The sequence below is a fragment of the Macaca nemestrina genome, chromosome 6 (genome assembly GCF_043159975.1).
Source record: "Macaca nemestrina isolate mMacNem1 chromosome 6, mMacNem.hap1, whole genome shotgun sequence".
Taxonomy (NCBI): Eukaryota; Metazoa; Chordata; class Mammalia; order Primates; family Cercopithecidae; genus Macaca; species Macaca nemestrina.
The window spans coordinates 69,258,708-69,283,243 of record NC_092130.1 but is presented as its reverse complement, the minus strand read 5'-3'; the positions used below and the strand labels follow the sequence as shown (position 1 = coordinate 69,283,243).

The 24,536-nt window shown below is 39.5% G+C and overlaps 1 protein-coding gene and 1 long non-coding RNA gene across 2 annotated transcripts in view; one reads left to right on the top strand and one right to left on the bottom strand.

Moving 5' to 3' along the window:
- Positions 1 to 257: 257 nt before the first annotated feature.
- LOC105471123 (calcium/calmodulin dependent protein kinase IV) overlaps positions 258 to 24,536 on the top strand; it is a 254,313-nt gene continuing 230,034 nt past the window's right edge. The window contains exon 1 of the mRNA XM_011723486.2: positions 258 to 492. Within this exon, the coding sequence (XP_011721788.1) occupies positions 332 to 492 (161 nt within the window). The 5' untranslated portion in view covers positions 258 to 331. The remainder of the gene's footprint in view (positions 493 to 24,536) is intronic.
- LOC105471121 (uncharacterized) overlaps positions 23,139 to 24,536 on the bottom strand; it is a 33,362-nt gene continuing 31,964 nt past the window's right edge. Inside the window, exon 3 of the long non-coding RNA XR_980999.3 lies at positions 23,139 to 23,274. This is a non-coding gene — a long non-coding RNA (uncharacterized lncRNA). The remainder of the gene's footprint in view (positions 23,275 to 24,536) is intronic.

The following is a 24,536-nucleotide window of genomic DNA, read 5'->3' as shown; positions in this document are numbered from 1 at the left end:
GAAAGAGGGAGGACGGCGGGAAAGGCTTGGCGCGGGAGGAGGGCGGGTGAGGAGGAAATTAGCTAGGGGGAGGGAGCCTCTCTCCTCTGCGGTGCCGCTCGTCTCCCTCCGGCGGGCGGCGACTCCGGGTTCCCCCTCGCGCCCTCACGCCGCTGCTCGCCCCCTTCCCCGCCCACCGTCCCTGAGAGCGCGGGCGGCGGCGGTGGGCGTGTGCGCGCGTGAAGGACGCCGCCTCTCTCTCGCTCCTGCGTTCGCAGGCGGCGGCTGGCGGCCGGCTTCTCGCTCGGGCAGCGGCGGCGGCGGCGGCGGCTTCCGGAGTCCCGCTGCGAAGATGCTCAAAGTCACGGTGCCCTCCTGCTCCGCCTCGTCCTGCTCTTCGGTCACCGCCAGTGCGGCCCCGGGGACCGCGAGCCTCGTCCCGGATTACTGGATCGACGGCTCCAACAGGGATGCGCTGAGCGATTTCTTCGAGGTGGAGTCGGAGCTGGGACGGTAAGGCGCGGGCTCCAGCTGGGGAAGCCCGCGGCGTGCACTCAGGGTTGTCCCTTTCGCAGCGACGGCTCCGAGAGTGCGGGAGCCTGCCTCCGTGCCCTTTGATTTCTCCCCGCCTAGTTAGTGTCTGGGAGAGAGCTAACCTTCATTCAGGTGCGGCTCGAGTGCTTCCCACCCCACCAGAGCGCCTAGGCCGGTGCAGCTGTAGGATGAGCCCTCCCTCCTTCTCGCAGACTGCCACTTCCCTTGGGTGACAGCTCCCACCGCACGTGGGCCCTGCTTTCCCAGTTGATGTCTTTGCTTACGATTATAGCTTGCCAGAGGGTCCTGTTTGTCTAGTTATTTTTGGGGGTGGGGGCCGGAGGGTGCTCCTCCAAATCAAGACAGAATTATTAAATTAGATTCTTCCTCCTTCCCCTCGTCAAGCTCTCCAAAGCAAGTGACACTAGAAATTAAACTTAAATACTAGCTTCCCTGCAGAGTCTGCTCAGGAGTGAAGGAAGAAATGAATCATTTAAGAGAGTTGAAGGCAGAATAATGAACTAGTGTGGCTTTAAAAGAGAAAGCAGCATATGGGATCCAGGCAGTGGTAATTAGTGAGAATACTGCTGCTTCTCTTCTTTCATGGGCTGGAATGATTTATTTAAATTATATATGCAACAGACCATCTCCCTAGGATTGCAGGTATGCCCCCTATCCCTCCTCTGAAGATCCAAACAGGTAGCAGTTTGGCCTTCTGAATGATTCCATATGCTTCCGTATTTGTATCCATTGAAAATTATAGTTTTCTTTCTCTTCCTTTTTTTCGTCTTTTCTCCCTGTTATCCATAGGTAAGGAGATTTGTTTTCAACACTTATTTTAGATCCAGGCTCTTTAGTATAGGGAATCTGAAGATGTAATTTCAACGATTCACAAGTTGCAGCTTCTGTACTTACTACTTCTTTGCAATTTCATTTTCCATTCTCTTTTTGCTCGATATAGTTTTGCTAATAGCCTTTTTATTTTTTTCAAGCCACTGGAGGATTCAGAGCAGGATTCTGGATATTGGTATTTAGTGGGAAGATGTAGTGGTCACTGCCCACTGTCCCCCCAATTTGCTACTACTATTGAAGGCTCATTGAATATAGATGTGTAAAATAGGCAAACTTCTGATGAAAATTTGGTAATTTGTCACTGTTAAAAATGTTTTGAAGTATTTGAGCACTGAATAATGTATACATAAACGTCCATTTTTGATCAAGTTTTTCAGTATTCATCTGAAGATCTATATGTAGGTGGAAATGAAAGGACAATGATGTCGATTTTTGTAAGGTCCAAAACCTGCCTGTTACTAATTGTATGATGCGTGACAGAGTAACCATGTAGACCTCTGAGTAAAGAGATGATCTACTTAAAATTGTTTACTTGGTGTTTTCTAAACTGCTGTATAGTAGAGGAAGTGCCTGATGCTGCTGCAGGGACTGTCCCAGCAGCACGTCTGTTTTCAGAGTAACATTAACCCTAGATGCTTCAAATAGGCTGACTTAGCCACACACTTTGTCTTTATGAATAAGCTTCACTATCATGAAACTCAAGAAATTCTCTTTAATTTGAGAAATGGGAAAAAAATAAACTGCCAGTTGCATACCTCTATGAGATGGTAGCCTGCATTGAAAAAAACTAAGAAATTTAGTTTGGGTTTTTTATTTTTCAGTTCAGAATTAAGTGTTGGAGTAGATTTTTGGAGGACAAATATTAATTAGTTATACAGAAACTTCTCGATTTATGAAGGTGTTATGTCCCAATAAGCACACTGTAGTTGAAATTGAAAATGCATTTACTACACCTATGCTAACAAACATTGTAGCTTAGCCTACCCTACCTGAAACATGCTCGGAACACTTAATATTAACCTACATTCGGGCAAAATCATCTAACATAAAGCCTATTTTGTAGTAACTGTTAGATACTGCGTACAGATGGGATTTTGTAGACATGGTGAGATATGAAACACAAAACACAATATTCAAAAAACACTGGCAACACGGAACACTCTAGAGTTCCGGTTGTTTACCCTCCTGTGGTTAACTGGGAGCTGTGGCTGGTGGCTGCTGCCCAGCATCAGAGAGAGTATCCTACCACGTATTGCTAGCTCAGGAAAAGATCAAAATTTGAAGTATGGTTTCTACTGAATGGTATCACTTTTCCACCATCATAAAAGTTGAAAAATCGTAAGTTAAGCCCATCCTGTCAGAGACCCTCTGTCTATACATTGCTAAGATTCTCGCTCTGTTATCTAGTCTTTTGATTACTGTAAAAGATCACAGAATTAGACTATGTTGAGGAACAATCAAAGCTAAAATGTCTTACTTAGGCTCTCTTTGTCAACAGTAAAGCGTATTGTTAGGTAAGTTCTCTGTAGATGGCAGCGTTCATGAGGTGCATGCTTACTGTTTGGCTGAGACTTTGAGAAGTATTTCATTATCAGAAATTTTTAAGTAAACCTAAAACGTAAAGCAACTACTATTCCAGATATAATTATTAAGAATCGATAGAGCCAGAGAATGCAGCAGAATGATCATCATAGATACTGGCTGAGTAATTAAAGTTTTCTTCCTCCCTACACTAGAGATCGAGTTGAACTCCGGTCGTCAGTTTCAACCCTTTACTCTCAGCCTTGGGCCAAATCCGCCTGCCCATGTGACTCTAATTCATTAGTAATGCAGATGTCATTAATATGCTAAGAGAACAGTGCTTGTGGTGTTGCTGTTATGGTTAGCTCTAGGAACTAGACAATCTCCACCAGAATTAGTGACTTGTTGGCTCCTCCATTACAATTGTCTGTTGTAAAGTGGTGACTCCTGATTGCAAGAAGATTGGACTGTGACCATTGGGGCGATACACTCTGAGGATGTGTTTGGGAACTCAAGGTGAGCTAAACTCCCAAGGCTATATCCACCTGAAGCCCCTGAATAGTGCTGGCAAAGGCAGGTGCTGGCAGCACTGATCCACATGCAGCCACTGACACCAAGACAGATGTCATCACTTAATTTTGATGGGGAGGGTATAGGGTAGAGGGGCCAATTAAAAGTATCAGGCAAAGTAATTTTCCTAAAATCACATTTCAAGACACTGTTTTGTTCATAGAGTTTGTCAAAAAGTTTACAAAAATCATGACACATACACACATTCAACTCTGCTTAAAAATACGAATTGGCCATGATCCTATTAAGGGCTCCAGATCCTCGAGAGCAGTTGGTCTTTTGCCCAGTGATTTGAGAAACTGGCATTTTAAAGGCTTTTCTGAGGGAGAAGGGAGCTGCCTCTGGTCCGGATCCCGCCCAGTGGTTTGGCACATGGAATGACAGGAAGTGGCCCAGCCTGTTTGGTGGTGCAGATTTCATCTCTGCATGCAAACCCATGTCCTGTTTTCAGTTGTCCCACCTTTGGTTTCTCCCTGTTGTTCCATGTGGAAAGAAAGTTGATAAGAAAACTAGATGTATTCCCAGACATACAAATCCAAGGAAACCAAACCTAATGAAAGATAATTAGGACAAGAGAAGAATGTATTAAACTATTTTGAAACCTTTTTTTTTTTTTTTAAATTTGGTTCCCATTCTACTTACTGTAGTTTCTTTAGGCTAGGGACTTTGCATATACTCCTCCCCCCTGCAATGTAATTTTAAGTAATACATTTCTGTGTCACATTTATATATACACATTTATGTATACACAATTATGTGTATACCTTTATAATTTTAAATACATTTGTTTGTCAGCTCAAACTAATTATATAGGATCCCTTGCTATATGTATTATTGTTTAGGAACCAAATAAATTTCGATAGTAAGGGGGGTGTGTGTGTGTATAAAACGGAGACAATTTTATAAAACAATGTTTATTCTTATTACCATCAATGCACTTTAATATTTTCTATTATATGCTGTTTGATTTCATCTATTTCATTTAAAAAAGTTGGCTGAACCCATGTGATTTCACATCCCACTAATGGGTTATGATTCAGTTTGAAAAGTGCTGTTTTAGGCCATAAATCTGTATGTGACAGATTAAGCTATGAGGCAGAGTCTTTTAAAGAAATTCCCTGCAGACCAATTGGCAACATTGGGTGACCTTTTGGCACAGCACTGTAGAGAAAAATCCTCCTATCTTTGCCTCCAGGTCATTATTGATTTTCCCCTTCCAAACATTTTGGAAAAACTCTGGTGTCTCCCCAAGGTCTACTGGGCACACAGTAATCTGAACTGGCTAAGAGTGCCAGGGGCTGTGTTGGAAAGGAACTCAGAGGCTGAGAAGTGGTATGTTCTACATGGTGATGCATATTCTGGCTCCAGGGCATGGTGAGCAAATGCTTTCTATAAGGAAACATGAAAGTTTGCATTTTCTAAGAGAAGTGCTTCAGCCAATGCTCTTAGCTTGTCGTAGTGCTCTTGGCTCTGGTTGATATAACAAGATGTCTTAGATTGGGTGGCTTAAACAACAGACATGTATTTCTCACAGCTCTGGAGGCTAGGAAGTCCAAGATCAAGGTCCCAGCCAACGCATTTCCTCAGTTAGGACTCTCTGTTTTGCAGATGGCTGCCTTCTTGCTGTGTCGTCAGAAGGCACCCGGAAAAGAGAAAGAGAGGGGAAGAGAGAAAGAAACCAAGCTCTCTGGTGCCTCTTCTTACAAGCATGCTCATCCCATGATGAGGGGTTTAGCTGCATAACCTCATACTAAACATAATTACCTTCCAAAAGCCCCACCTATAAATACCATCATATTGGGGTTGGAATAAGGCTTCAACATGTAAATTTTGAAGGGACACAATTCAGTCCACAGCATGGCTGCTGAAGAAACAGATTCTCCTTTTTTTTGGTCAACCCATTTCCTAAACCATTCTTGTGGCTAGAGCTTCTTAGGTCCTTGATTTTTCCCTGACACCATGCTTTAGGGCCCCACAACCTATCTGGATAGGTATACTGCTGGCTTCTGATCTCTTGCTACACACACTGCACTCAGAAGCTTCAGCTCTTGGCAGGTGGTAGGTTTTTTATCTAACTAGGAATTAAAAATATGCTTGTGCCATCCCTGTCTTGTTCTCTGTGCCTCTGATTCTTTCCTCAGGCGGTTGACTCAGGAGCAAGGTGGGATTGCAAGTGGGAGAATAAAAACCGGGGCTTCATAGGCTCTTCCCAGGAACACTGACTATAAGCTTCTGGAAGGCAGAGTCTGTGGGTTTGGATTGTTCACTATTACGTGCTCGTGTCTAGCACAGCACTTAGTACTTAACAGGTGCTCAACAAATGATTTTAAAGGGGTGAATCAATGATAATGAAGTGGGCCAGGTGCAGCATGTGTACCGACTTCCTGTTCTTTGAGATCTTGGTCCTGATGTGGTAGTGATATTGATTCTAGTGACCGTAGGATAAGGAGAATACTGTAACCCTGTTTCTCTTCTCCCCAAAACTTACCTGACAATAACCCTAATCTCAATCAGCATTGGTTTTCTTTCTTCAGTGTGAGTATTGATAGCTGCCACCTCTGTAGCTTGCTGTTGTTAAAAATAATGCCACTTTTCTGTTGGCAGAGTGTTTTGTGGCTCTGAAATGAAAGGGATTCAGTTTCACCTTCACTATCACTTTACCACAGGTGTATCAGAATTAGAAGTTAAATCAAGTTGGACTTAAAGGCATGAAATGCCTCCAAGCTATACCATCCAATAAAGTTAATGCATAGTAAATGCTAAATTTGGAAATATACTCATTGTAAAAAGCCTTAAAGTCAAGTGAAGACTATGGTAACATCATTGCTTTAAGAACACACTACTTTTCCATGTTTAAATACTGTCACAAGGTTAAAAATAACTCCAGATTTTGGGAGAAAAAAAAAAAGACACAGGTGCCATCTGCTTCTAAACTGTTCTGGAGAACTTGAAAGAGAGAGAAAAAGAACACTAACCACAAAATAGCTTCAAAGAACTTTCTTGTAAACACTTTACCCTCAGACATATATGTGTGGGTTATGTGTTTGCAATAATACATTTAAGAACAAAGTAGTGTTAGCCAAGTGAAGTGTTTCAACTACTAGTTATTATTTTAGGTTAATAATTTTTTTTTCTTTTTTTCATGTCTTTTTTTTTAAAAGTAGAGGGTTTTTTAAAACTCTCTTTTGGGAAAGCTACATATCTAATAAACAGAGTATTGATTTTTTAAAATTTCAAGGTCAAATTCATACTGCAAAATATGATGTTTAATTGAGTCAAGGAACCGTGTAATTCAAGACAAAGAGGAACTTTTCATGAAGTTGATAGCAGCTAGAGTCAAGGTTTTACTCAAATTATATTGATCTTTACCTCAGTTTTAAAAATCTATTTGTAGTACAGGATTATCTGAAGATTTCCTTACTCCAATGGTTTAATCAGAAAGTTAGATCTAAATATTGATGGCATAGTATTAGCACATAAAGGATGTGGACCCTTCAATACAGTTTGCCAGAGATTTTCCTCAGTCATTATCTTGTCAGTGGTAAAGATCAAATAAAGAAAAGAACAGTGTCTGGAGAGACAGTGATTCATAGTGATGGGTAAAGGGTAATGCATATAGACCTTCCTCTTTTCTCTCAGATTAGGGTTTCTCAATCTAGGCACTATAGACATTCTGGCCCAGATAATTCCTTGTTGTGGGGGCTGTCCTGTGCACTGTAGGATGTTTAACAGTGTCCCTGGCCTCTACCTACTAGCTGCCAGTAGTGACACCCTTCTAAGTTGTTACAACCCAAACTGTCTCTAAACATTGTCAAATGTGTCCCATCTCCCCTCTTGAGAATCATGTCTTGAAGCTAGTGTTTTACACATTTTCTTTCAGTTATGTAGCTAGTGAACAACAACAAGGTTGATGGATTATGTTCATTTAGCTTTACTGAGTATCTGCTACAACCAAATGTTTCTTCCATTTCTATATAAGATTTCTGTTTTATATGTATTCCACTTTATAATTTGCTTAATATTTTTATTTAAATTACCTTATTTTGTTAACCTAAATTTATTTACCAAGAATACAATTTTCACTAAACTGAAAACCATAAATCAAAGCAAATTGTATATGCCATAAATAGAAATAAATTGTAAAAATAAATGGTAATGAAAACATAGCATTTTTAGTAAATTATAGCTAGACATGTCCACATGCAGAAGGCTGTAACCCTGAGGATTGATTTCTTTGTTAAAAAAAGAGATTATCAAAGATTAGGAGAGTTAAAACCAGAGCAGCACAAATTGAGGTGTCCGTCTTGATATAATCAGAATGATTGAAAAGTAATTGAAAAGTGAAGGATGTTCTCTCTCTCTCTTTTTTTCCCGTTATTTGATTCCATGCCTTTGTGCTACCTAAAGTCCTCTTGTTTATAGGTCTAAGCTTTTCAATAATTCTGACCTAGACGATGTATGCTGACAGTGTGCATGTAGTGGGGTAAGGGTCTAGAGTATGAATGAGCATGATAAATAAAACAATATTTGGCCTCCAAGTATGTAGGGTACTACTAATAAGGTACCAACAATAAATCTAATACAAGATAAATTAATGTATAAGTAAAATGAATAAAACTGTTATTAGAGATCTAAGAACCATAGCCGTCTTCATGACAGAGTTATGACAGAGAGGACTGGGGTGTCTTTATGGGGGAGGACTTTGAAATTTGGCAGGATTTTAGTAGGTAGAGCACTGGCAAACAGCATGTCAGGCAGATGGTACATTCTAAGAAGAGGCAAAAAAAGGACAGAAGAATTCAGGATATACATTTTTGTTTTGCAAAATTTATAAAGCATGAACATTGCAATGGCAGATAAGGTTAGCAGGGTAAGTTCATGTCAGACCAAAGACAACCTGTTTAAAAAAAAAAAAGGAGTAGGCTTGTGTCACTTGAAAACCAAGTTGTAGATAAAGTAACCATTGTGAGAGAAAAATGTCAGCTATAGAAGCAGCTGGGTCTTGGGCTGAGGTTGTAGGACTCAGAATTTGCCACTATCTATAATGCAGATCAAACATGGGACTAGATAAGAGAAAACTGATGAGGTTGATTTCTTTTTTTAAAAGGAAAAAACCACCCATGGCCTATGACTAGGTAATAAAGGAGAAATGTTGGACTTAGATCAGTTACCTAGACCAGGTAAAGAGTGAGTACAAAGAAACAGTAAGTATTTTAGGCTTGAAGGCCATTCAGTCTCTGTTGCATCTCTACCCTCTGACATGGTTGAGAGAAAGCAAGCATAGACAACATACAGAAAATAGCATGTTACTGTGTTCCAGTGAAATGTCATTTATGACAGTAAAATTTGACTTTCATATAATTTTCACATCACAAAATAGTATTCTTCTTTTGATTTTTTAAAAACGCAAAATTTGTTTTTAGACTGCAGACTGTACAAACTCAAGTGGCTGCTAAGTGTGGTCTGTGGTTTGCTAACCTAGACTAGTCAGGCTAAACTTCTGCTCCTCCTCAGTTGCATGAGAATTTCAGGTTAAAATGATATCAAATCTTAATTTATTCAGGGAACTACCTTTAGTCTCTCTTTCACTTTGAAAATGTCAACTTTATATTAGTTTTCCACATGGGCACAAGCTTTAAATGCATACTCATCTTTTATCAAAATCTACTGAAACTGCTACAGTTACAGTTCTTACCTACCTAACACGTTGGCTAGTTCCATTTCTCTCTTTCTTCCTCCTATTTCTTTTTGTCTTATATTGATTATATGACTGATGTTTACTTCATATAATGTTTGTGAAAATGAAGAACGTTTATTTGAAGGGCGTGAAAGTTAAATTTCCATACCATGAACAGTGTTCATATCAAAAGACTGTTTATTGGTGGGTAATTTGTTTTGTGCATAATAACTAAATAGGTTTCAAATTGATAATTCCTCTGTTATATTTAGAGTGACCATAATATGCTAAAGAAATTACTGATGAAAGATTCACCTCTAACTAATAAAGTTCAATTAATTTTTCCATTTACTCGTATGTTAGCTGTGTGTTGAATAATCCTATATGCTAGTCTCAGGTGGATAATTAAGGTCATTTAAATGAGGACCCCGTTTAAGCAATCTTTTGAAAACTTAAAATTATTCCTTTTTATATCTTGAATAGAGTTAAGTTACATCAGCCACTCATATTTCGACTATAGCAGAGGTCTGTAAAGTGGGATGCCTGTAGCCAGGGGATGTGTAATACAATAAGGTGCTAGAAGAAAGTATTAGAGAATCTATTTTGGTTTCTTTTTTTAATTTTTGTCTTTAATTTTTATTTTTGGATGTTTTAAAAAGCACATTAATGTCGGTTAAGTAACACATATATACCATTAATAGGTACATTAGTATACACAGTTTGGGAGCATATGCTCAAAAAACATTTTATTGGATGATGACTGGGTCAAAGAATGGTAGTCATAAGTGGTTACTGAATAAACTTCTTTATATTTAAATAACATTCTACTTTATGAAAAGTGAGTTTAAAGCAAATATATAGATCAAAATGCAAACCAAAAATCATATTGCAAGGGGTGTCTTTGTGCAGAAAGGGGAAGTGGGTACATACGTGCAACTGTTATGCATCTCAAGACTACTTGATGGACGGTTTTGATAAGAACTTACTGCCATTGTAACCAAAACAGTCACCTAGAAGAAAACAGAACGAGAGTAAAGGAAAACAGCTTGCACATCTAGCAGAGGGTGAACTTAACTTTGGCTTCAACAACGAAGGTTGAGTGGTCATGGAGTTGAGAGGGAAAAAGAGTAGAGAAATAGGGTTTGTTTGCAAGAACCTCAATTTTAATATAACTAATGCACTTCATGGCAAATTTTGCCAACTGCTGGCTTAGGCAGCTAAAGGCACTGACCTAAAGTGTTTTGTGGGCAGTACTTGAAGAGTTGTGGGCATTAGTGCCAGGATGCTGAGCTTAACCCCGTCAGCAAATGTGTTGTTACCACTTACTTGTTAAGTCGTGTTTCAGGGTGGTATGGCTCAAAAATTCACCAGGTACCAGTATTTCTTAGAAAAACATAAAGAAGGCTAGGTTTGAGACCACCATCTGATTGGAATAGTGTCTGAAAAAGATAATGGATAGGACACATTCTTACCTGTTTTCTTTACAAGTTTGTAGTAGCATGCTTTGTTAAAAGTGCACTTTCTTCGATGTATGTCATGCCTGTAGACAGAACTTGACTAATATAAACCAGAACATAGAAGTGTAGAAGATAACGGATCTGTAATAATGCTCACACATGTCTTGTTACCTACAATGAAGTATTTGAATGATGTTTCCCTCTTTTAGGTCGTTATGGACTGTTTAATAGAGACCTTCACTTGCATTTTACTTCTCATTGCTCAGAATGTTGCACTGTTAACTTGGTCTGCCTTACTTGTAGTGATTTGAAGGGACAATTCATGACTACTTTAACTTAATAAGCAGCTGCCTTCCACTTAGGACTCTAACAGACACAAAAAGTTGTTCTTAGTTGTGAATACTGCTCTAAGATTAGTCTTTACCTGGATTTTAATATCTGCTACTTCTTCATTCAAATATGTCATTTTTATTCAAAGCTGTCCATCAGGGCAACCACTGAGAAAATAAGACTATGCTATTAAATATGACCAAATTCAAAATATATAATTCAATAAATCAGCCTGCCCCAGAGTGTTCAGTTCTAATAGGCCTCCAAAAGGTTCTTCTGTGGGTAAAAATGTTTTAGTGACTCCTGAGGGACCCTGGACTCTTCCTCTCTTTTTCCCCTCAATGTGAACAGGTACGCTAATAACAATGTTCAATGAAATAAACTCGTGAGCTCTCCTGGGTGCAACTTGTAACTACAGGCAAACTAATAACCTAATAAACAGAGTGTGCCATATGTATGTGTGACACACCGATGAAGTGGGGACCTGAGGAAATTTTCAGGATGATCGCCAGAAAACCAGTGCAGTTCTTTAAAATACTGACCTACTGAAGAAATGGAATGTTGGGGCTGAGCTAAGGGCTGTTGGGGGAAGTGGTTGGCCTAAGGTTCTGGCCTGGGCCAGGCAAGGGCAGCAGAGCGCTGGTCTGGGCCTGAGCCAAGTAGTGGAGGGGAGTGATCCTCGGGGAGCAACATCTAAGGGCAGAGGTGGGCTCTGAGGCCGGGAGCACCAAGCAGGCCATTCTGGACAGCTGGATTGGTGCAGATGAAGGTCTGCTGAGCACGGCGGGGGCTAAGACAGGAATAGGCAGGACACAATTGTGACTTGATGGCCCTGCCTCTTCAGGCATAAAGCCCTGCACCTCACTCAGCTTCGTTTGTAAAGCGAAGATTGTGGTAGTGTGTTCCCCACATCATTTCTGTGACAAGCAAATGAGATCACAAATGGGAAACACTGAGTTCCATACCCAGCACATAAACTTAATATTATTCCCCACACAGGCCACCAAAAGGTGGGAGGCCTGTGTATCCTATCAATACACAAGTGTATTGATAGGATAAACACCTTACTTAGTTCAGTTTATACAGCCTTGTTAGCAATCCAACCTCAACTTCCAGGCCAGCCCCCTTCCCCACCACTTCTCTTCATAATTACCATCATGGGATGTTTACTAGGAGCTTGCTGGGATTCTACTGTCTCTAAGTATGTTGCTAGTTAGTTCAAGAATACTACCAGGTGTTTATCACCAGCACCAATTCACAAGGAGGAGCCTGAGGCTCAGAATGGTGAGGCACCTTGTCCAAGTTCACACAGCCAGGTGGAGAGGAGCAGAGCTGAGACTCAAGCCCTGGTTTGTCAGACTTCAGCACCCGTGCTCTTTCCGCTGTACCCGCCTTCGCTGCACAGACGCCTCAGTGATCTTCATATCTCTGTGGTGTTACACATGAAACTCTCTTAGCCTGAAATGTACCTCTCCTGTGAATCACTCCAGGACAGTCATCCAACCCCAGGTAGAAAGTTTCTGTCCTTTCCCCACTCTCATATCGTTTCGTAATTCCCCATCTCCGGGAATTGGGGTTTTTGGTCTTACAGGTGAGTGCTTTGTGGTCTTCACCACCAGAACATCTGCTCATTGGGCAGAGGAACCCCATATCTTATCCCTCTTTTATTCCTAGTACTAGGCCCGTCCCTCAGCCTAATGCTTGCCTCCCCTGAAGTGGTTCTGGAACATTATGTGAATGAGCAAATGTCAGAGGAATTAGGCAAATAGGTGCAAGAAAATCAGCAGTACTTAAAACTCTCTTTCTTCAGGATGTTTTTTGCTATACGAACCCCCTTCTAAACTAGCACACTGAAATAACTTGTTTAGTACCCGTCTCCCTCTCATTAGAATGTAAGCTCTTGAGGGTCTGGTTTCTGTCCCTTTGTTCACTGCTGTGTCCCCAGAATCTTAGCACAGTGCCTAGTGTATAGTGAACACTCATTACATATTTGCTGAGTAATAAATCGGTTGCACCAGTGGGGTTTCCACAATTGAAAGTCCTTTTGAAGCCAAGGAGCTCTGGTCTTTTGTCAGTCATCTCTGTTTTAAAGAGCCCCTATCTCTAAGTGATCAGGAATACTGTCACCTTCTGTGAGTAGATTGTCTACCTCTAAGATCCCTTCTAGTCCCAAGCATATGTGCACCTGTGTTTTCTTCCAGATGAATTCTCTGGGTGATCACCTTAGTTCTTTATGTTGTTCAGGAGACAGAGCAGCTTTTGGAATAAGTAGGGCTCTCAGCCTGAAAGGCTTTCTAAGTGTGTTGGAGGATTCCCACATAAGTTTTACTCTCATTTTGTGCTTTCTAAATACATCACCTTTAAAAAATGTACCTATTGTTATATTCACTCATTTGTACTTCCTGCTGTAGACCATACAAATGCTAGCACTAGTTGTAGATATCTAGGACAAAATTTAGAAGAAAGTGTGTTTCCTGGCTTTCTCCACCCGTCTAGTTTTGCTTTTAGAAAAGAATCATTCTTTTTAGAAAGCTTGACTTATGGCCTATTTGTGGCTATGTAACCAATTAGCAATGTCCTGCCACATGGTTGGGTAACATATCACCTGCCTTGACCACAGGAGGGAAAGGAAGACCTAAGGAGAGGGTCTTGAAGGAGATAAGAGCATAAATAGTCTGTTCCATGTCTATCTTTGTTTGGGAATTTTTTTTTTAAAGCCATCTACTGAAATGTTTATTTATTCGATCAAAAAGAAATGCACTTAACTTCCAAGTAGGGTTATTAACTTTATGTTCCTGATGTTTATGCACTGTCAAAGTAATTATTCTGGAAATATGTACCTTCCCATCTTTCTTTTGACAACCAGAGGCCAGGGGAGTGTGGTGAAAGGAAACTGTGGGTGGGAAGCAGAGGGGCAGACACAGGGCAGAGGGGCAGACACAGGGCTGAGGGGCAGAAGGCAGGCCATTCCTCACCAGCTTTACTTCTTGTTTTCTGAGTCCGGTTACCCCTAGTCCCAGAGCACTTCTCTGTCCCCTCCTAATTTCTCCCTGTTTCCTTCATCTCTCCAGAGCGTAGGTACCTTGCATTTCCTTGTATCTCCCCATCTTATGGAATGAATGTTTATTCCTCCAAAGGCATGCATTGAGACCCTAACTCCCAATACAATGGGGTTTGGAAATGGGCCTTTGACAGAGAATTAGGTTGAGGTGAGGTGATGAGGCATTAGTGCTCTTATTAAAAGAGACTTGAGAGCTTGCTCGCTCGCTTGCTCTCTCTCATCCCTGACCACGGAGGACACAGCAAGAAGGTCATAATCTGCAAGCCTGGAAGAGAGTTCTCACCAGAACCTGACCACACTGGCACCCAATTGCAGACTTCCAGCTCTCAGAACTGTGAAAAAAAATGTTTTTTTAGTTAAGCCACCCAGTCTGTGGCACTTTGTTATACCAGCCAGAGCAGAGAAAGATACCCTTGTACCCTTTTTCTCCATTTGGCACCTGTCTGACTTCGCAGTTTGAGCAGCGATCTGCTCTTCTTTCCCAGATGCCCGGTATTTTCTCCCAAATGTTGGGGAAAGAAGGCCAGAACCCCACTTCACAAAGAGTACAGCCCCTTACTTGCTTTATCTAGGATGGCTGAAGCTGACTCTGAGTTGTTTTTTTTTTTTTTTTTTTTTTTTTAACACGAGGTGGGCTGCCTAGCATGCCTCCGCCTTGCCAGACCCTAGACTGGGACAGTTCTTCTGTGGCTGCATCCCCACTTCCTCTCTTGCCTTCCAGGCACTAGCACCTTGGTATCCCACCGTGCATCCGTACCTGTTGGCTTTCCAAGTGCCAATGCCTGCCAACTCCTGGTACATTATTTCCTCAGCAGCTGGCACGGGATTTTTTGTTGCCAACTAGAAGCTCAGCTATTAAAAAATAAAACTTGGCCCATCTTGAGTATCATATGTTTTCATCAGAACTTGGATCTGCATTCTGGCACAGCTCACACGATCACTTTGGGGACCTCTCTCAGGACTAGGAACCCAGTGTTCCTCTGGTCTTCGACCATGTTTTCACCTTATTCCAAATACATTCTCAAATCCTTGAAAAATCTGTGATGCTTACAGTTAATTTGAGGGCCGTTTTACTCAGGTTTTGCTTGGTTTTGTTGGATTTTTTTTTTAAACCTTATCAGTGTTTCCTTAGCACTAGGTTGCTTTCTCTGGCTGTTATTGTCAGTTTTCTATCTTAAATTGTAAATTCCCAAGAATAAGATTCATGTTTCTTAGATTAATGAATAGCTAACACACAACACTGAAATGCGGACATTTACTTCATGGCTTTGCATGAACGTGAGGTTATCCAAGAAAGGAGATTTTTATTTGCAGGGATTGTTAAATATTACGATAAATGAAAAGGACAGGCTTTGGGGTTAGAAAGACCTGCAATAGAGTCCCAGTTCATCCACTCATGAACTGTGTCACTTTAGACAAATTTTCAATGAGCCTCAGCTTCTCCACCCGTAAGAAGAGATAATAATGATTAAATGAGGTCAGTGCATCCATTATACATAGTAAGTGTCCAGTAAGCATTAGATATTATCGATATTAATTATGGAATAGCTGTCTGTAAAGGTGGAGGGACCGTAGGTGATTGGATAGCACACTTTCTCAAAAATGTCATAAGATTCTAAAATTCTGGAAATGTGTTGGCAGGAGGCCTTAGTAATTCTCTGCTGCTTCTTGCAGCTTCTGAGTAAGCTTTCTGAGCATCTAAGCTTCCCCTTTACCCAGGGGTAGTACATTGTGCAATATTTGTAAATATTTGACTACTATTTTTTGGTATTTCATGTATTGAAAAGAAGATGTAGTAGAACCATAAGATTTTCCACATCTGCAGACAAAAGGAAAGTTGGGGTAGTTTAACTGCTGCATATGGTTCTTTCTGTATAATTTTTAGTGTTTTTTTTTTCTTCTAAAAGGGTGTTAGAAAATATTTATCTTGTTGTTGCTTTGAGGTCTTATTTACACTAACTTTAACTGTTTTTATAGATTAATTTTTCATTCTGAATGTTGCATTCTTCACTGGGAAGTTAAATAACCAAACCCAGAATCACTGCAACTTACCTGTGATTTAGAAATAAAGAATAGAGTTATGGAAATCATTTAACAATCTAAAAAAGAACCCCATAAGTAGTAAGGAATATTTTAAAGCAGTCTGTTGGTTTGTGCATGCTGATGAAACAGTATATCATATGGAAGAAACTTATATTTAAATGATGTCACTATTAGCCATACCTAAAAAATGTGTTTCTCTAATGCGATACCTAAGTTGTAAAATAAAGTTTGATTTCCAGTTTCATCTTATATTTATTTAATAGCTGCTTTTAATTGTACTACCGTCTCTTCTGGTGAAGGAACGTCATTGCAGCACTTAAGAAAACAGTAACCTTGAAGAAAGCTGTTAATGAGATACTCATAACTAAGAAAGAAAAGGGGAAAGATAGAAATTAGATGACCTAGGAGACACCTTACTTGAGTGTCATTTAGGTAAGGGTTATTCATTCTGGAATGCCTCTCGGTAAAGGAGGAGGGATTAGAAATGATTAGGTATCACGGCCTTTCAGGTTGTTCTCTGGTTCTAAGATTTCAGAAATGTTTTGGCTGTAGGGCAATGCTAAGAGTCAAAAGCAGGGCTGCAGCCCACATAAAATAACCCTATGACTTTAGTAGATATTAATAGAACCCCCAGTGGCAACTATGGTGGTATAAAGATACATTCCAACTCTGATACCTAGTAGTCGTTTATTGTTAATGAATCTTTTAAATTGTAACAAGCCCCATTTTCTCGTCTGTAGCATGAAAATACTAGTGCCTTTTTTCACAGGATTATTGCAAAGATTAAAAAAGATAAAATCTTTGGCTCTAGTTAAGTATAAAAGCTATGCACACATTGCAAATTTTTATTTGAACAATAATAATTGTGACTTTTTTTTTTTTTTTTTTTTTTTTTTACTATTAACTGCACTGCAGATTTTATTTGAATTTCACCAGCTTTTCTACTAATGTCCTTCTTCTCTTCTAGGGTCCAGTCTAGGCAATTATATTGCATTTAGTTACCATGTCTTCCTTGCTCAGTTTCTTAGTCTTTGCTTGTTTTTCATTACCTTGAAAGTCTTGAGCAATACCAGACAAGTATCCTGTGGAATACCCACCCCTACCCCTATGTCCCCAGTCTGGATTTGTCTGTCATTTCTCATGATTAACTGGGGAAGAATACCACAAAAATGAAGTGCCCTCCTTGTGACATCATATCAGATGTTGCATAATGTCATATGACATCTCTATGGATGTCAACCTCTGTCACTTGCCAGGTTTCTCCACTCTACAGTTTCTATTTACCTCTTTTCTTACTCTATCTAGTCTTTGGAACTTGGTGATTAAGTCTAACTCACCCTTGGGGAAAAGGGGGTTAAGCTTCACTGCCCAGAGTGGGGAATATCTACATAAATTGCTTGTCATTCTGTAAGGAATATTTCTGAGGTATTCTTTTATAACTGATAAATTCTTATATATATAAAAGAATGATTGAATGTCTTAAGTCATTTTTAAAAAGTCTTGTGAAAAATATACTGCTGCCAGTAAATCATGCAAATGGGAATGTGCTAACCAGTGAGAAGCTTTGAATCTAATAGGAGAAGCTGTCTCTGGAATCTTGCTCTTAACAGTGGAGCACATTGGAGCCGAGGGCTTAAAGGGAGGGCCTGAAGTCAGGTTTGTGTCATCTTGACAGAGGTAGATCAGGTCTAGGCGATAACTGATTTCTGTGTATGTCTTGTTGGTGAATAATTCATGGCAGGAACAGCCCTTATTTAAGATGGTCTGTTGGAACTTTCCACTGGAAGACCACACAGGCAACTTTGATGCAGGCTATTCAAAACTAACTCCATCTTCCACTCACCCCCAAATAACAGCCACAAGAAAACGTGCTGTCCTGCTTGTGTAACCCACCTCAGTACATGTTACCCTCATCTGCTTTGCTCCAGAATCCAGAGGTGTTCTGGATTTCTCCTTCCCCCCTTCCCCTAATAAGACATATTCTTCCACTTAATACACGTATAACCCTGGGCAAGTCGTTTATCCTTTCTGAGCCTTGGAAGAGGTATAATAATAATCTCATAAGGTTATGAAGATTAAGTGAAACAGTGTATCATAAAGTTCCTTGGCATAGTGCCTAGTATATTTCACACATTCAATAAAGGTTAATGGGTATGATTTGTATCTCTGAAATATATTTTAAATCCATTCCCTCCTCTGCAGGGCAACTGATCTTTTTCATTTACATCATTTGGAACTCTTTCCTGGGTTATTGCACTGGTATTTAAATCTTGTCTCTAATCTTATCGCATCCCATCTGCTTGTAAGATGACCTTTCTAAGGCCAAGTTTCATTATGTCACTCCCCTGCCTAAAATCCTTTAACATCTTCCATCCCATCCAGGATGTGAAACTCCTTTGCATGAACAGCAGGTCTTTTCAGAACAACTCTTGCGCTTCCTGTCTTACTCCCACCATGCCTGCATTCTCACCTGGGCTCCAGCCCTACAGCTATTTTTCCTCACCCAGGATGTGTCATGCTGTCCCGCGTTCCTGTGCAGCACCTCCATGGTGCCTCTTCCCAAACCGCATCCCCTCACTCTACGCCCCCTCTTTCTACACCCCACCTTGCCTATTTTGTAAACACCTTTTCTGACATCAGGATGGTGCAGGTGTCATCCTGGGAAGCCCTGCCTGGCTCAGATGCAGGCAGCCTGATGCTCTGCCTCTACTTTTTAGTGCACTGCCGCGAGGTCCTGTCTGCCTCTACACCTGGATTGGGAGCTCCTCTAAGACATTTTAGTTCCCATTTACCTCCACAGTTCCGGGCAGATGTTTAAAAAATTATTCAATGACATGTAGTAAAGCACAATAAGGCAGATTTTACTCAGGACCGTTGAAGGGACAAGGAGAGTGGATGGAGAATTACTAAGAGGAAACATCGGTGATATAGGGAACCTGTGATTCTTCCTGAAGATAGCCAGGGTGATCAGGCATCACCTGGGGAAGAGTGAAGGATGAGGAACTTGTTCAGACTCTCAGTGTAATCAGACATTGAGAGTAGTGGTTTATTGCCAGATTGACTTAGCAAGGTTCTTATGAAAACTGTATTTTACAAGGAAGCACACAGATGGGCATAGCAGAAGGCTCAGGAGCCTGACTAAAGTTTTGTCAAGCAAAGAATCTTTGTCACACAGGGTAGATTTAAAAAAAAATGTTTATTGCCTGCGAGTTATAGGTTCTATCATGACTGAGTTAATTGGAAATTTTACTAGCCCTACAATGGGGAAGGCTCCTATTCCTCTCTCTGCCAATATCTTCTTGTTTTTATCTGTTTGTTTTTGCACCCTTTTGAAGCCTATTAAGAGGATGAGGAAGGATTCAGGCAAATATCTCTGTGAGTCTCCTAGCCAGCAGTTCTTTCCTGTGTTTACAAAGGGGCACTGCTAGGGAATGTCAAGCCTCATAATGTAAAAAATACTGACGATATTGTGATTGTATCTTGTGCCTACAGCCGCATGAATGCAACATGCATTCATCTTCACCATTCTTAAGATTCTGACTTAGATTCTTCAGGAACTTAGAGCTGAATAGAACTTTAAAATTCAACCAGTCCAGTGTTATATTTGTTTTTTTGTTTTTGTTTTTAAATATAGATGAAGAAACTGAAACGCAGAGAAGTCACCCGTCTTTTCCAGCCCTTCCAAGCTAGTTGGTAGTAGAAATGGAACCAGAACCTTGGTCTTCTGCACTTTGTCTCTGACATACTTCCTTTCTTCACAAGTGCCATTTGCAGAAAGCTGGGCTTAAACCATTCCCAGCTATTCCTCCTACAGCTTTCCTGAATTATTTCGGAATACAAAATTTTGTATCTCCAAGAAACTATTACAGATTTAGATTTTAAAATATGAACTATTTTCTACCTTGTAGGTTTTGCTTACTATTTTTTTTTCTTTGCAGAGGATATGTCTTAAAAATTGAAATGCAACAAAAATTATTAAACATTGCGTAATATTTTATACTTATCTTCCTTCCCATTTTGGAGAGTGTTCACCTTGTAAAAAATCTTCATCCTCAGGTGTATTGGAATCACAGTTAAGAATTCTAGCCTTAATGTTGGTTTGTATTGTCTTCTGGTCTATGAGTGATTTGGGGCTGAGGTATTCATTGTCATACTTCTTTGAAGATACTAGTTAAGTATGGTAGTGTCCCACTCACTTTTAAAAGCTGACCTGTATTAAAATATAACATAAAATAGGCCTGGCGCAGTGGCACATGCCTGTAATCTCAGCCCTTTGGGAGGCCGAGGTGGGGGGATGACGAGGTCAGGAGATCAAAACTATCTTGGCCAACATGGTGAAACCCCGTCTCTATTAAAAATACAAAAATTAGCCGGGCATGGTGGTGCATGCCTGTCGTCCCAGCTACTCAGGAGGCTGAGGCAGGAGAATTGCTTGACCTCAGGAAGCAGAGGCTGCAGTGAGCTGAGATCGTGCCACTACGCTCCAGCCTTGGTGACAGAGCAGGACTCTGTCTCAAAAAATTAAAAATAAAATAAAAATAAATGAATAAATAATGTAATATAAAATAAATCATTTTTTGTTTCTAACTTTCTAACTCTAACTCTGGGAAATGTGAATGTTTGAGCAGATGGATTGATGAATATATTACTAGAATATTTAGCAGAAATGAATATAATGAATATATTGATGGATTGATGAATATATTACTAGAATATTTAGCAAAACTCACATGGAGGTGGTACTTTTATGGGGCTTGCACATGTTACAGGACTAAGCTTACTTTTTACTTTTTTACGGTTGGGGACATACTGATTCCATAAGTTATTTACAAGAGAAATATCTTTGATATTTATTCTTAATTTCAGTTAATACTGGCCTCACCCAATTTGCATTAAATACATATTTTTCTCTTTTCCTCTTTACCCCAGTCCATAATTTCACTGACTATGGTGATAGACTGTCAAATAAAGCTTTAAGTTTCTTTCATTGATATGAAAAATTATTTTAATTTATTGTTGATAACAATAGCAGAAGTTTTTATTATTGGTAAAAGGGAAAATTGCAACAGTGTCATATTTCTTTTATTCACATGCCTATATCTAAGCTTGTACTGAAAAATGTAGATACTAATACAGTTTCTGCCATATCTTTTCTTCCTTTCTAGGTCTGCTTTCTCTGACATGAGTTACAACTCCCATGTTCATATTTCTCTCAAATAACTCTACTTTGACCCCCTCAGTTGATTTTTGTTCTCATAATTCCATTAAATAGCAGCAAATGAGTTTCACTTGACTTCTTCAACTGATTCCCTGATCTAGTATTTTAAACCTCTTAACTGTCTGTAAATTTGTTGATAACACACATTACCTTTTTTTTTTTTTATTATACTCTAAGTTCTAGGGTTCATGTGCACAATGTGCAGGTCTGTTACATATGTATACATGTGCCATGTTGGTGTGCTGCACCCATCAACTTGTCAGCACCCATCAACTCATCATACATCAGGTATAACTCCCAGTGCCATTCCTCCCCCTTCCCCCCTCCCCACAATAGGCCCTGGTGTGATGTGTTCCCCTTCCTGTGTCCAAGTGATCTCATTGTTCAATTCCCACCTCTGAGTGAGAACATGTGGTGTTTGGTTTTCTGTTCTTGTGATAGTCTGCTGAGAATGATGGTTTCCAGCTGCATCCATGTCCCTACAAAGGACACAAACTCATCCTTTTTTGTGGCTGCATAGTATTCCATGGTGTATATGTGCCACATTTTCTTAATCCAGTCTGTCACTGATGGACATTTGGGTTGATTCCAAGTCTTTGCTATTGTGAATAGTGCCGCAATAAACATACGTGTGCATGTGTCTTTATAGCAGCATGATTTATAATCCTTTGGGTGTATACTCAGTAATGGGATGGCTGGATCATATGGTATTTCTAGTTCTAGATCCTTGAGGAATCGCCATACTGTTTTCCATAATGGTTGAACTAGTTTACAATCCCACCAACAGTGTAAAAGTGTTCCTATTTCTCCACATCCTCTCCAGCACCTGTTGTTTCCTGACTTTTTAATGATCGCCATTCTAACTGGTGTGAGATGGTATCTCATTGCGGTTTTGATTTGCATTTCTCTGATGGCCAGTGATGATGAGCATTTTTTCATGTGTCTGTTGGCTGTATGAATGTCTTCTTTTGAGAAATGTCTGTTCATATCCTTTGCCCACTTTTAAAAGTGATAAGATGACTACTGTGTGTGCCATAGAATGCCATGCATTCATGGACAAAGTTTCTGATATAAACAAAACTTACACAAAACTGTTGGATGTGTATGTCGTAATCTTGTGAACAGAATTATCAGCCACAGGAGTAAATGGTTCTCACAAATGACTGCAGTTTGTATAACCTGTGTTCAGCCAAAGCATGTTTCTATTTTTATTCTTCTCTATCTATTTATAGAAAACATTGATGTTAACATTATTTTTCTGCCAGCCACCATATAGAGCAGGGATTTCTAACTTTAATCCATAGATCTTCCTGTGCCTAGGTTTTGGGACTATATGAAGCTTCTGAAATCGAAAGCTGTATTTTATGTGTGGACACATTTTTCTGAAGCAAGTCACTATAGCTTTCATCGAATTCTTGAGATGTTTAAGGAGCACTGATGTTTGAGGTTTGTTCACATAAATGTATTTGTACATATTCTCAGAATAGCTGGAAAGCACAAAGCTTGTGCTCACCTATTCATTTAACACACTGTTTTCTTTCGCCACTGCCCTGCCCAGTCCGTCTATCCCCAAGAAGTGCTTTCTGTATTCTTATATTCCCACTTTTTACTGCTTCTGTGTTCCCTTTTATCAGTTAGGATGCTTTTGTGTACAAATGTAATTTAATAAGTAAGTACTGAAGCACCAAAAGAAACCTAGCTGAGATCATCTTAACCAATGGATAGATTTATTGGCTCAAGTCACTAAAGTCCAGAGCTTATTCAGTTTTACATGCAGTTCGACTTGGTACAGATCTATTTTTCTCCATTTATTTTAGCTTTGCTCTCCCAGGTATGTTGGCTTTGTCTTCATACCAGCTTCCCTCATGGTAGCAAAATGCAGCATTTGAGTCCTCATACTGGCAACCAACCATCAACATCTGGGACAGTAAGGACCTTTACTTCCTCCTATTGTTTAATGAAGCTGAATCCACCACCCTGGCCAGGGGGATGTCTGTACACTAATTGACTTAGGCTCAGATTATCACCGCACCTAAACAAATCAGAGACAGTGGGGATGAGGTTAAAATTGTTGGTTTGTGTCAGTCGGGTCTACTTTTAGGACTTTGGCAACCCCAACTTTTGTGAGTGTGTGTGCATGCTGTTAGAAAACATGCTGAGCAGCAACCAGTAATATTTATTATATCCCTTAAATTAAGTGGGGTTCCAGCATTCACCTCCTGGTATCTCATTATAGTTATGCTGTGCTGTGGAAGATAGGATTTTATTGCTGTAGAAGATGGGAATTTATTGTGTTTCCTGAAGAAGTTATGGAAAACATTAGTTCCTCAGGATGTTTTATCAGTCAGAGTTTAGTAGAGAAAAACAGAACCAATAAAATACATATATATATATTATGCCCAGCTCATAGTACACACCTGTTAAATATCAGCTGCTACTGATGCATATATGTGTGTATGTATGTAGTGTATGTGTATATATGTAGAAAATAATACAATATATCCTAGAAAATTACATACATACACATGCACACACATTGATCATTTATTTTTATTTCTAAATATTTGCTATTTATATTAATATAAATTATTTTTTATATCTCATATTTATAACTATATAAATTTATAAAGAAATTTATAGATAATTTAAATAATAAACATAAATAGAACTTATAAATGTATGTATATACTTATAGATACATAAATTTATAAATGATAAATTTCATAAAATTTATGAATAGTTTTAAATTTGTAAATTGATGATAAATTTAATTTTATAAATATTATTGTGTACTTATAAATAAATGAATATGATACTTACTTTTTTCAAGAATTGGCTTATGCAGCTGGGATGGCTAGCAAGTCAGAAATCTGCAGGACAGGCCAGCACAATCAAAAGTCTGGAGCAGGAACTAATACTATAGCTTTGAGGTAGACTTTCCCTTTCTTCAGGTAAACCTCAGTTTTGCTCCTAAGGACTCTCAACTGATTGGACGAGGCCTCCCCAGATAATGGAGGATAATCTACTTTTATGTCATCTAATTGTAGCTGTTAACTGTATTTCTAAAATGACTTCATAGCAATATCAAGACTAGTATTTAATTGAATAATGTGCTACTATAGTTCAAAAAAATTTACACATAAAACTAACTATCACAGATATTAATAATTATAAGGCCAAAGAAGTGTTGCGAGGTTGAATCTGAGAAATGGTAGATTAAGGATTGCTCTAGGATTTTTCCAGTCTTTAATGTGCTCAGGGGCATTGTGGTTTTTAACTATTTCTCAAACGTAT